Source organism: Austrofundulus limnaeus, unplaced genomic scaffold (genome assembly GCF_001266775.1).
Source record: "Austrofundulus limnaeus strain Quisiro unplaced genomic scaffold, Austrofundulus_limnaeus-1.0 Scaffold136, whole genome shotgun sequence".
In the NCBI taxonomy this organism is placed as follows: Eukaryota; Metazoa; Chordata; class Actinopteri; order Cyprinodontiformes; family Rivulidae; genus Austrofundulus; species Austrofundulus limnaeus.
Genome location: NW_013952538.1, coordinates 772,695 through 785,288, shown reverse-complemented (window position 1 = coordinate 785,288; position 12,594 = coordinate 772,695). Strand labels below are relative to the sequence as shown.

Sequence of the window (12,594 nt, the reverse complement as noted above, 5' to 3'; positions counted from 1 at the left end):
TTATTTACCTTTATTGCTATAACTCTGTCCCTTTTACAGACATTGAGCTAAAATTTGGTGTAATAGTAGCTGAGAGTCTTCTCCATCATATAATTTGAGTGCTAACAGGTCACATGAGATCTTTGCTTAAAACTGAGGCATAAAAAGGCAGAGTGGTTAATGAGCACTTTTGTTGTTATTATTTTTATTTCTGTTTTGTTTTGATGTCTTCTGCCATAAGCTGTTGCACAATGTTTCAGTGCTCACAGTATATGTTTACAATAACCATCAGCTACTACCACAAGAATTTTAAGTTTAAAATCTGTACTTTTAACTGATTTGTAGTCTCATTTATTTCTTTAACCTGGTTGACCTCAAATGCCCCTCAGTTGTTCAATGATTGCTTTCTGGTAGTTTCATTAAAATCGTTCACTTCTTTGTGACTTATTTTGGCCACGTTTGTGTTTTTGTGTACGCTGAGAATCTTGACTTGTTGGGGAAAAAAATAAAGAAAGTTCTGCTTCAACCTCAGAAACTTCTTAATCTGCCAGTTTCTGCTACTGGAAAACCTGAGAGAAAATCTCCTGTAGAATGTTTATCCTCTCTGTTTATGTTTGGTTTTTAAGCCATAAGAGGAACAAACAAACCTTGAGGGAAGTTTAAATCAGGTAAAATATTACCCAGAGTTCCCTGGGAGCAGTAACTGAACTGATTTAAACCGCATGCTTTTGTGTGTCTGCAGGCAGACTGAGTAACTGCTCCCACCCTCTGGTACCGGAACATGGAGGGTTCCGCTGCGACCCGTCTCCCTGCCGTGGTTTTTCTCACAAGAGCTTGATCCGTTTCTTCTGTGAGCCCGGGTACCACATCAGCAACAAGGTGACGCCCGTCTCCAGGTGTCATCGCGGCAGGTGGAGCCCGCCCATCCCCAAATGCATCAAAGGTACAAATGTTAGAAAACAGGTTTTGTTAGAACTCAAAAGGTTCAGCTTCAAAGGATGAGTTGCTTTAACGTTGATGGTTCCTCCTCTGTGGAAAGTTTGAGTCAGCTCAGCTGAGTATCGTCAGAACCCAAAAAGGTGGGTTTGATTGTAAAGGAAAGGGTACCAAACCCACATCCTTGAGGCACCCCTTTGCAAAAAAGGGAGTTTTGCTCGATTTTTGCGTCATATTTGAGATAAAACTGAGGGTTGAAAGTAGATATTTTCATTTTTCTGTTTCAGATGCTGCTGACAAATTTTAAATGTCTCTATTCAAACTGAAACTTCACCTAAAAACATTTCCATCTGATTGATGGTGAGCAGAATAAAAAATATGAGCCTGATTGATGTCAGACGACCTGAATTTACTAATATTTTTTTCAGTTTTTGTTTGGATTCCATCAACTTTATACTCAAAAGGTTTGCAAAGGAAGAAAGAAAGGTCTGTTAGCATAATTCCATCATTCAATTCCCCAAAAAGTAGAAATTCAAAAAACAAACAAACAAAAAAAAAAAGGCAGAAATGCAGACCAGATTCGCTTTTAATATTGCACTTAATCAGCAAAATAATACACAGCTCAGAACAAAAGGAAACAAACCTAAATATTTCAGTTATTTCTTGCTGGATTTGATGTTTCTAAACATTACGTAATATTTCCTTAGCAGCTCCGACCAGCGCAGCGTTTCTCAGTATATGTTTTAAGACTGATTTTATTGCTGCTTTTCACCATTAACACACTGTAAATGTGGACATTAGATTTATTATGTTTTCCTTCTTGCACAATAACTTCACTTCCTCGTGGCTGTTTGTGGTTTCAGATCTGATTTTTTTTAAGTGACAATTTCTGGTTTTATCTTACTGACGGCAGCATCAGTAGCTCTAACTCTGCAACCCATAGGAGCAACTTCTGCTTCCTGCAGCTTCACCACCAGCATCTTTTGACCTATTTACCAGATCCGCTCAGACACTTTCTGCACAGGAACCAGAAACTTCTCCCTCCTCAGACCAGTCCCTGCTTCCTCTGTCACCACTCAGTCAAACGTGCTGCAACAGGAAGCTGCAGCACAGAAAGAGGAAGTGGGTAAAGCCTCCACAATAACCAGCAGAGATATTTCCTCTGTGTCGTCTGAGCAGATGGAAACCGATCCAGATAAAAAAACAAATAAAAACTAGATTTGGGGTCCGATTAGGAGATTCGGTTCTGATCCGGATCCTGAAAGCACTTTTTTTTAAAATTTCCCCACACTGATGAGGGCTGACTTCATTCAATAATTTTAACTGCAACACTGAAACATTAAAAGTTTTATTTTAGCTCAGAGGGGCGTTTTTTTTTTTTTTTTATCCAAACAAAACTGAAAACTAACCAAATGAGTTTAAAACAACTGGAGCTGGATGAAATCAGAATCAGGTTGAAGAATCTCTGACATAATAGGAAATTTGAAATAATATCAAAACATCAAAAAGATGTGAAATATTAGGAGAAAAAACTTGAATGTTTTTAAACTTGATTATTTTTTTCTTTCCCTTCAGACGGTCCCAACATGAAGTCCAGCGACGACGACTCGATGCCCAGCATGGCCACCACGGCGGTGGGCGTGTCCATCTTCCTGCTCACCACCACTGCCTGCCTGGTCATCAAGTCCCGCCTCTACCCCTGTCAATCACCCGGGTAAGGAGAAGCTGAAAAACACCAAATAAATAAATAAAATCCCCAACTAACCGAAAAGTTAGCTTCACTAACAGCTAATCCGCTAACCTAAGCGTTAGTGGAGCTAATGCCTAGGTTAGCAAATTAGCTCCGCTAATGCCTAACGAGTATGAAATGAAAACAGAATAACCGTACATTTTTTGTTTCAATATGTTTTGTTTAAAATGTTTGGATAATAAATAACCTACAATAATTTAATTGTAGATTTATTGCCTCAGTTTTTTAAAAAAATACCATGGCTAGTATAGGAAATAGCGCCCCCTTCATTTCTGGAGTGCAATGGTGCCATTACCAAATATGGTATGGGTCTGACGCTGACCTGACCCCGCCCCTTTTTGCATTCTGCAGCCAGGGGTACTTGTCCAAAGTTAGCAAAAAAAAAAAAAAAAAAAAAAAAAACAAATCTGCTAAAAGAGAAGCTAGTTCTGCTATTAGTGGGTTAGCAAAACTGTACCCATCATTATCTCAAGATCTCCAGCTTGGTGTTTCTCATCTGGCCGGCTTTAAGAACCAAGGGTCTGAGTGAGACCAGTCCTCGATGGTCCTCAATTTTAAATCCGATTCTGTCCATAAATTCTAAGACTTTGTCTCTTTGTCCCGATGATCACTCAAAGCCCTCTTTTCTTCCCAGTGGCCGTCGGTCTTCGGACCAGTTGGACCTGATGGTGGACGGACTTCCCGTCTCCCTTCCGTCCTACGAGGAGGCGGTTTACGGCAGCTGGGGCCAGAGGATCCCGCCCTGCTCCAGCCCCGGACCCACGCAGCTCCTCCTGGCCCAGGAGGCTCCGGACAACCAGCCGGACGGCACCCTGCGCCCCCTCCTGTCCCGGTCGGGTCCCAGCTCTGAGAACCCCCCTCCCCCGTACGAAGAGGTGCAGTCGTCCCGTCCCAGAGACCGTCTCAATGAGGGGACACGTCTCCACATCTCCGTCTCGGACGACAAGGACACTTGATTTGGGATTCCCGGGGTTCACGGCTGAACTGAGCGGACTCCTGGACTGTCTGCACTTTTTCCTGCCTCCTCGGCGTCAGGACCAATCACTCGCCGGCTGAGACGAAAGAGCAGCTCTGATTGGCTCACAGAGCCCTCTGGCTGAGGACTGACGTGCTTTTTTTAAAATAAATGAACTTTTGATTGTTGTGTGAATGAATGTAGGCGACACGAGGTGGATGTAATTTGCACGAACACATCTCCGCTGTCCGCTCATTTTAGCTTTTTTTTTCTTTTTTTAACAAGGTCAGAATTAATTTATTGACATTTAGAGACGTTTGTCCTCTGCTCCCCTCAGTGACTGGGCTCGTCGAGGCTTCGGCTGCTTGCTGTTACAGAAACGTGCCTGTTTCCTCTGGTGTCTAAGACTTTTGCACAGCGTTTGTGTTTAGATTCTCTGTGCGCGGAAAGTTATTTAAGGAAATTATCTGTAAAGCAAATGTAGAAATTTAACAAAAAAATCTGTTATTATGTCCAATCAGTGACGAGAGAAGTGAACTTATATTTTTATTTGATTTAAAGGCAGTCAATCACTGGAGACTAATGAGTGTTTTTATATTAAAATAATCCACGTTTTTTTTCCACAAAGTGCTAAAACTCTCTGAAATAACCTGAAGCTGTTTTGATTTATAAGCTTTGATTGTTTGTCCTCATCTGCAGGGCTCCTTTTTATTTTGTTAATATTTTAATTATTATTGCAGCGATGCCTTGACAGACTTTGAATGTATTTAATATTTTATTTTATGGCCACAAATTGTAACTAATATATGGATTGTAATATTTACAGATGATTATTTGTATTATTGCACAGAGTTTTAAGGTAAATAAATGTTTAAGTGTTTTTATCATACCCTGGTATTTTGTGTGAAACATCATTATTAATCATTTTTAAATGTTTGAGTTTATTATGTAAAGATTTAGTCAAAATCAGACTCATTTACTTTCACAGCCACATTAGTAATGGAGTCTTTGGGTTAGATCTTTCTGTGGTGAAAGTCTAGACCTGGAAATTTGTCTTAAATACTAGAAAAGCTGCTCTGCATAAAATAAATAAATATAATATGTAAAATACTTAATTGTACTCAAATTTAAGAACAGATCTGGGCCCAAATTGGGCACCATTTGGATCTGAATATGGACCTCAGTCCACCTGTTGGGGACCCATGGTCGCTTTTTGGTTACACCTGTTAGTTTCAGCGTAGTAGGAAAAAAAATTAGTTTATTCAAAATTTTTTAAATGTTTCACTAGAAAAACTTTAAAAAAAACCCCTGAAATCCCCAGATAAAGATCCCCGAGGAGGATTTTTCAGATCTGATTTTCTCCTCCTGCTGATGAAGGTCAGTTCACACAGTTAAATGATGTCATGGGTTATGTTGATAGTGAAGTGATTTTGAAATCTTCACTCTCAGAACAAATCAGGAACATCTGAAGAATATGAAGGAACACGTGTCACTTCCTGTTCAGATTTAGTAAAACGGTAAATTCAGATTTGATAACAAGAAGGGTTTTTAAGACGTTGCAGCAGCAGCTGAACACATTGTGAGGTCATGACCTTTACAGAAATATTTAATATTTTGTTGTTTCAGTTTATACTGAAACACAGCTTTTACTTTAAAAAGGTCTTGTACATATTTAACATTTTAAAAATAAATTATTTGAATGAAACATCCCACACAGTAAAATAAAAATAGCAATAAATAACCACTCTGTTCTTATGTTTCATAGATTAATAGAATTTAAGATTAGCCGCCTCGGCCTCAGTCCGCCATCTTTAACCGGAAGTTGACTAACAAGCAGCTCTGACTGGACCTCTGCTTTAGGATCTAATTAGGTAAGACCGTTAAAAACTACTTTTAAGAATATGTTTAACCTGATTAGTTTTGTTAATAACTTTATTTTGTACTACAAAGTTACTTTGGGTTATTAAACTTTTGTTGTCATTAGCTAGCGGATGCTAACATCCGTTAGCGCCCGCTAGGCCTAACATCAAACATATTCATCCTCACTGAGGGTTAAATATGTCTGTATTATAAAACTTGTTTGTATTTATCCATTATGGCTGACTGTTCTTTAAGTTGACTTTGTAGTAGCTCTAATTCAACACATTAGACGTAATTTTAAATAATTTCAGGGTAGAAAACAAATTATTATTAATCCCAGTAATGCTGTGTGTCCTGAAAACCTGCTGAGGTAAAAACACTTGGCTGGCAGTGTCAATTCGGTCCAGATCTGATCAACTTTGACTATACACTGAGTTGGAAACGACTCTCAGCTACTACCACACCAAATATTAGATACATATATGCAAAAAGGACTGGGTTGTAGCCATTTTTGTGTTTGCTATGGTTGATTAGCTTTGCTAAGCTAATTAGCGTAGCTTACCAATTGGCTTAGCAAATTGCCATAGATTCTAAACTTCGTTTATGGAAAACTGTACAAATGTAAATTATTCAAGCACAGACAAATCATGTATTTAATTTTAAAGTCTTGAGTGTTTTTAAACTGGGTTTATTTTTAGCTTCTTTTTTTGTTGTTGTTATATTTACCCCCAAACAAAGGTTTTAACAGCAGGTCCTGAAGTGGATTTCTCTGAAAGAGGAGTTATTTTAACATTCAGGGTAAAAAAAAAACAAAAAAAAAACCCTCAAACTTCCTGCTTCGGTGGGAATCCTCATTGGATTTTTTTAAATTTTATTTTTAGTTTGACCAGAAGCATAATGTTTCAGGTTTAGCAATATTTACTGTCAGATTGGATCTCACTCTGTTCATTCGTAAAATTTCTCAGTGTGAACTCAAAACTGGATTCCCCGGTGATGTTTTCACTCAAAACGCTCAAAAATAGCCTCAGTTTTCTGCTCATTGTTGTAGTTTACCAGCTGCAGATGAAGGAGAGGGCAGCAGTGTCTGTTAGCCAACTATTTCATGAACCACTGGGCAGATTGTATCGAAACATTCAGGGAGTGGTCATTGGACATGCATCTTTAACTGGATAATCTTTTAGAGTCAGTCCTGTTTAAAAACTGCTGCAGCAGCTAAAACAGAGAAATGATTCAAGAAGAGGAAATCTGTTTTCTGTCAGCTGCTGAAGAAACTTTTCCTGGGAACACAGAGACGGTTTAACTCAAATGACGCCACCCTACTGCTGCTCAGAGATGTTCTTTTTATTTTTAGCTTAATTTTTTTTTCTCTCACGCTCGAACATCAGCTGCCGTCACCTCCTGGAAGCTGTTTGAGTTACTCAAGTTGGAAACAGAAAAGTTACCAGAAGTGACAACACGTTCACCGGCGTGTCGTTGTGCAAACGTGGTTAGTTCATGTTTAGTCATAATTGGACGGAATGAAGGGTTTAAAACCAGCTGTTTCCTGCTCTTTGTCATCATCATCATCATCATCATCATGTGAACACATGAACAGTCTGATGGAAGTTTTACAGTTTTCTGTTTTGGTTTGGAGGAAGGTTGAGGAACGTTTGCTGATGTTTTAATATAAAAACACCCACTGACTTTTTATTAATCCAATAAAATATGATAAAAAGTTATTTATTACGTTGCCACCACAACAGGTTAATTGGCATTTATAGGTCCCATAATGTCCTTGTTGGTGTGTGTTAGCACAATATCTTATGAACCAATGGATCAATTTCATTAAAACTTGCAGTAATTAATCATTAGATGAATGTTTACAGATGATTAAATTTTGAAGTAAACTTGATTCAAGACGGCCGCCACAGTCAGCTGACCTTAAAAAAAGAAAAATGACAATAACTCAGTCAGATATTAATTTAAAATTTGGAGCGGTAGTGGCCGAGGCTGATCCTCATCTCCGCTGAGAGCAGGTTGTGAGATTTTGCTGATAACTTGTTCTGATTAACTGTTTATGATTTTAATTAAGGAAGTAATTACTGGTGTACTTCTTAATGTTTGAAGTTCAATTCAAGGTTTAACTTTTAAATTAATTAATGTTTTGTTTGTTTTAGTGTGGAGAGGTTTTCGCTCAGCCAGGACTTCTTCAACTGGTGGAAGAGAAACTGCAAAAAGGTAAAACTTTAAATCCATCTTCAGTCAAACAAACATTGAGGTTATTGTTTACTTGCAGGAGTAATATTTTTTATTAAACATTCTGGCTTAATATGTATGCCTAAAATAATTAATATATTTAACTTGTTACTGAACAAAAATGTCTGAAATTAAAAGGTCTAAAATGGTAAAATATTTAAAATCCCAGCTTAAAGAAATGTTTTATCCCCAGATCAGACTAAGATCAATTTAATATTAAGTATTTGTGGAAGGCTTGTGGTGCCACAAACTCACATGATTTAAGCACATAAAGTATGTTTTTTCACCTGTCAAAACCTAATTTTAACTCAATAAATGCATAAACAAATAAAATACGTTTACATAAAGTAACGTGTTTGTGGCATTACAGGATTTCCATTCATGTGTTAAAGTTTGACTCTTAGCTACTACCATACCAAATTTCAGTTCAGTATCTGTAAAATTACTCGATTTAAAGCCATTTTATGTAAAATACTTATTCCATATTACTTTATACTAAGAAAAAAATATGTTAAATATTGTTTATCAAAACAAATGTTCAGCTGCAAATAGTTTTGTGATCAAACATTAAAGAAAATAGACAAATGTTCAGTTTTACAACTTTATTTAGTTCAAGAGTACATACAAGACAAACTGTAAAGATTGAATAAAACCACAGTATTTAATCCGCTCCCTGTTCAGAGAAAATAAACATTTACAGAACTTTTTTAATGTGAAGGTAACAGTCTAAACAAATGTTTTTATTTTCCACTGCATGATGAGAAGGCACAGAGCTCTGAGCACGTGGGAAATTAACAACCCGGCAGTATTTATTCTTGATTTGGTTCGTTTGTGTAAAAACAAAAAGCTTCACATCTTTTCATTAAAACACTAACCCATCATCAGTCTGAGGTATAATCTGTTACAAATCAAAGCAAAAAAAAAGGTAGAATACTAGAGTTTAATCACATTTCTAACAAGCATTAATATGCCGACTACTTAATTTTTTTTAAAGCTAATATTGGCTTAAGTACATCAAGTTAGTCAATTATATATTTAATCATAAAAAGTGAAGCTGCGTTGTTTTGATGAGATTAATTTGCTGTGATTGCTTCAACTTAAAGGGAGTGTTAAAATAAGCCCCGCCCACATGGAAGATGAAAGCAGCGAGAGCTGAACCAGGATTTCTGAATAAAGACATTTAAAGTCGAACACATCAACAGTAAAAAATGAGTATAAAAAGTCCTAAAACATGCCACTGGTACTCGCATGGTTTTTGTGTCATTTGGATAAAATAAAAAGTGAGATTTATTGTTTGTTTTGATGGATTTTTGGTGTTTAATTTAGCTGCACTAAGAATCGTGTTCCGGATCGTCTGACTTCTTTCAGATGAATGTAAAAAACAAAACAGGATTAGCACCACCTGCAGATTGCTCACATTAAATCACTGACGACAGGTGAGTGACGGGTCTGCGGTGCCCAGCTCAGGTCGCAGTGAGACTTAAAATAAAAAAACATTCAAGGCCGACCCGCTCGGCTACGGTACCGGGTCTGATCGGACGGCACGAGTGACGACAACGTCTTGTGCGTACAGGTTTGTGGCTTGGTTGTTTTTTTATTTATTTATTTAATTGTTTATTTATTAATTATTACTTTCTTTCAAAGTGTGCGTTTTAAGTTGTTGTTGGAGGCGGAGCCATCCTCAAGCTGTTTCAGGTCAAAGGTGAGAGGTTGGCGGTGCGAGGCGCGAACATGTCCATCAGAGCTGCAGGAGACAAAAAAAAAACACTTTAGCATAGTGTAAACTATTTATTTTACACACATTTTACACACATTTCTGCAGCCATCTTCATATTTATGATTTTATCTGATTTTTAATTGTTGCTCAGGTCATTCGGGGCTGCAGCCTCTGAGTGTTTTCAGTTAGAGGGGAGCTCTCATGCAGGTGTCAAAATACGAGACGTCCCCGACGACTATTTTGAGAGAAAATTTGTTGCACGTGTTTGAAATTCAAGCTTCTTCTGTCTGCCAACTAGCTGCAGCTCAGAAACTAAAAGCTCTGTTAGCAGAGACCGAACCAGACTTAAAGCACCAACAAGGTTTTAGTTTCACTGCAGGAAGCAGGATTTAAAGATCCGAGGAGCTGCAGGTTTTAATTCTGACCACTAGAGGGCACCACAGACTGAGGCTGTTTTAATTTACCTGCAGTGTCGCACAGTCCCTGAACGCCTCCCAGAACCGGGTCTCTATCTGTGAGCAGCTGGCTGCATGGCTTCGGGTCCAGAATCAGGTCTGACTGGTCGGCTCCCTCAAGAGAGTCCTGAGAACCCAGATTATGACAGGTGAGAGAGAAGAACAGGTGTGTGCATTTACTCTTTAAATAAAGGGACTGTCAGAGTTCTGGAAACCCACCAGCAGTCTTTGGCTGAGGAGGAGCTCCTCTTCGATGGAGGACGGTTCTGGTTTCTGCCTCTTGTCCTGAATCTGATCATCAGAGTCTCGAGTTCTGAACCAGAAACACGACCATTAACTGGGTCAATTATCTGGAGAAAGTTGTGTATCTTTCTGCACAGTAGCTTGCTTTTACTTTCATTTTTAGTTCAAGTTTTATTTTGAAAATCCTGTTATAAATGTTCAGTTTAGGTCGTGGACTGACTCACCGTTTTCTGCTGGCGGTCACTGCAGAAGCCATGTCTGAGCTCTCAAACGAGAAGGACGGCGGCTTGTCGGCATCCTCGGGCAGAGCGCTGAGGAATGTCAGCTGGAAGTCATCGTCCATGGAGATGTAAGGAGCCAACATCTCCAGGTCCATCTCCTCCATGTCCTGAGCCGAGGCAGGTGGCATCCGTTTAGTAATTAATTATATTTATTCATTATCGGAGCAATAAGAGGGATTTTTCTGCTTCCTACCTGCAGTGTTTCTGGTTTCTTCTGAGCCACTTCTGGACAAAACGTGAAGAACTTCTCCACCTCGCTGGTGTCCATCACCTCCTCCTGCTTACCTGGGCTCTGATACAAAACAAGGAATTTGAACCTGCAACCTTCACAGCTTTAAAGTGCCTGTGACATGCATATTCTTCAAATACAAAGTCAAAGAAAACGTCTTTATATTGTGAAGTGAAACAGGAAGTGACATCAAAGGGGAACTCTTTAACAATAAACTCTCTGGTTTTTGTTTATTGAAACAATATTATTTAAACTTTAACTCTTCTTCATCTCTCTGATAGTGACTCAAAATAATCTAAAGAAACATCAGATTTTTCTCTACAGTCTGTTTTTGGCTGTTGTAGCAACACGCTGTTCACACGCAGACATTCCCCTTTGACATCACTTCCTGTTACTTCACAGGCAAATATCTCAACAACTGTTCATCTAAGCAACATGAAATTTATTTTGCAATATCTTATCAATGTCCTCTTTCTAAAAATGCATTAATATGTATAACAAAAATCTGATGTGACAGGCCCTTTAAAATGGTTCTTCAGTTTTGTATTTACCAGAGCTGCTTCTGGGCAGGAGGAAGATGAGGGGCTGATGGAGTCGAAGATGGGTGAGAGGAGCTTCCTCAGCTCTGGAGTGCAGAGGTCTTTAGGATCCTCTGGCACCAAGGAAGGACTGGGAGGACTGGCAAACGACAGCTCAGCTGGACCTGAGGCACAAAGACAGGATGTTTAGTTTCTATCAGTGGTGTTTTTAGAAACGAGAGACGACACGAGTCTTCCTCACTCGCTGCCAGCGGCTCGGCGGCGTCAGGAGCCAGCTGCAGGAGCTCGTCTGGATTCTCCTCCAGCTTCAGGAAGATCTTGATGGGGCTGCCGAGCTCCAGGTCTTCAGGTTCACTGAAACCGGCGGCGTGCTCGCCGTCGGACTCGCAGGTGGAGATGCCGCTGTCCTCCGGTGCGTGGTCCGGTGAGAGGAGCTCAGTCTTAGCTGGGCAGCTGCAGCGGGTCTGCTCAGCGGAGAAAACCACGTCCGGCTGCTCCACGGCACTGCGAAGCGAAACAGAAAGGTTCTCACTCCGTCCCCTCGGGTCACAGCTCTGACTTCCTGCTCCTTACAACACCTGAGGATGAAGTTGAGGCAGACGATGGCTTCAGGCTGAGACGTCTTGTTGTTGTAGAGGATCGTTGCCTGAGTCTCCGCCCACACGTAGCCGCCGCTGTTGGCCAGGAAGCGGTAGTGGCTGGTGTTTACCTGACCTTTGGAGAGCACTGCACCGGGAACAAAACAAAGAACTTGTTTTCTTTTAACTTCAAATCAAAATTCACCAAAGAGGTTTTAGTTTTAATTCACTGGCAGGAAAAACTGATGAACACATGAATGTATTTTCTCTTCTGTAATTCTGAAGCTGTTCTGTTGACAGAAAACCTCCAAATGTCATGATCTGTTAGTTTATTTATTTTTGATGCTCTAGGATCAAATTTTAGCTGCTAAAGATGCAACATGCTAACACACACGGTGCCTGACATGTCCAGCAGAGGGAATAAACATACAAAACAAAAGTTTTACATTTTTTAGTGCAGGGTTGGGCAATCCTGGTCCTACATGTTTTATATTTTTCCCTCCTCCAACACCCCTGATTCAGGCACTGAATTACCTCTTCCAAGTTCTGCAGTATGGAGGACCAAAACTGACATAATTAGAAATAAAAGCAGAAATATAGAAATGAACCACTAAATAAATAAATACATTTAAAATGCACCAAATCAAAAAATAACTTAACCTCATGTTGACCTTCGTATTTAGTTTTCCAGCTTAGTTCCAATAAATTTTAACACAATTTAAATGTTAGGTTTAAAACCTATTTTTACATAAGTTTTCCTTTTTATTGTACATGCATTTGTGTCTCTTAAATGTTTAAATTTAATTAAAAACTTTTTTCAAAATAAAGTCACAGGTA

The 12,594-nt window shown here is 39.1% G+C and overlaps 2 protein-coding genes across 2 annotated transcripts in view; one reads left to right on the top strand and one right to left on the bottom strand.

Annotated features, from left to right (window-relative positions):
* The window catches only part of zgc:152863 (sushi domain-containing protein 6), a gene marked incomplete in the record, with an annotated part of 9,073 nt that extends 4,564 nt beyond the window's left edge, over positions 1-4,509 (top strand). Inside the window, 3 exon segments of the mRNA XM_014015926.1 lie at positions 722-922; positions 2,491-2,629; positions 3,300-4,509. Of these exon segments, the coding sequence (XP_013871380.1) occupies positions 722-922; positions 2,491-2,629; positions 3,300-3,621 (662 nt within the window).
* A 3,793-nt stretch (positions 4,510-8,302) lies between these two features.
* hif1al (hypoxia inducible factor 1 subunit alpha, like) overlaps positions 8,303-12,594 on the bottom strand; it is a 15,988-nt gene continuing 11,696 nt past the window's right edge. Inside the window, exons 8-15 of the mRNA XM_014015910.1 lie at positions 11,758-11,905; positions 11,421-11,683; positions 11,192-11,343; positions 10,605-10,703; positions 10,355-10,518; positions 10,107-10,200; positions 9,897-10,014; positions 8,303-9,459 (exon numbers count right to left, since the gene is read on the bottom strand). Coding sequence (XP_013871364.1) covers positions 9,407-9,459; positions 9,897-10,014; positions 10,107-10,200; positions 10,355-10,518; positions 10,605-10,703; positions 11,192-11,343; positions 11,421-11,683; positions 11,758-11,905 — 1,091 coding nt within the window. The 3' untranslated portion in view covers positions 8,303-9,406. The remainder of the gene's footprint in view (positions 9,460-9,896; positions 10,015-10,106; positions 10,201-10,354; positions 10,519-10,604; positions 10,704-11,191; positions 11,344-11,420; positions 11,684-11,757; positions 11,906-12,594) is intronic.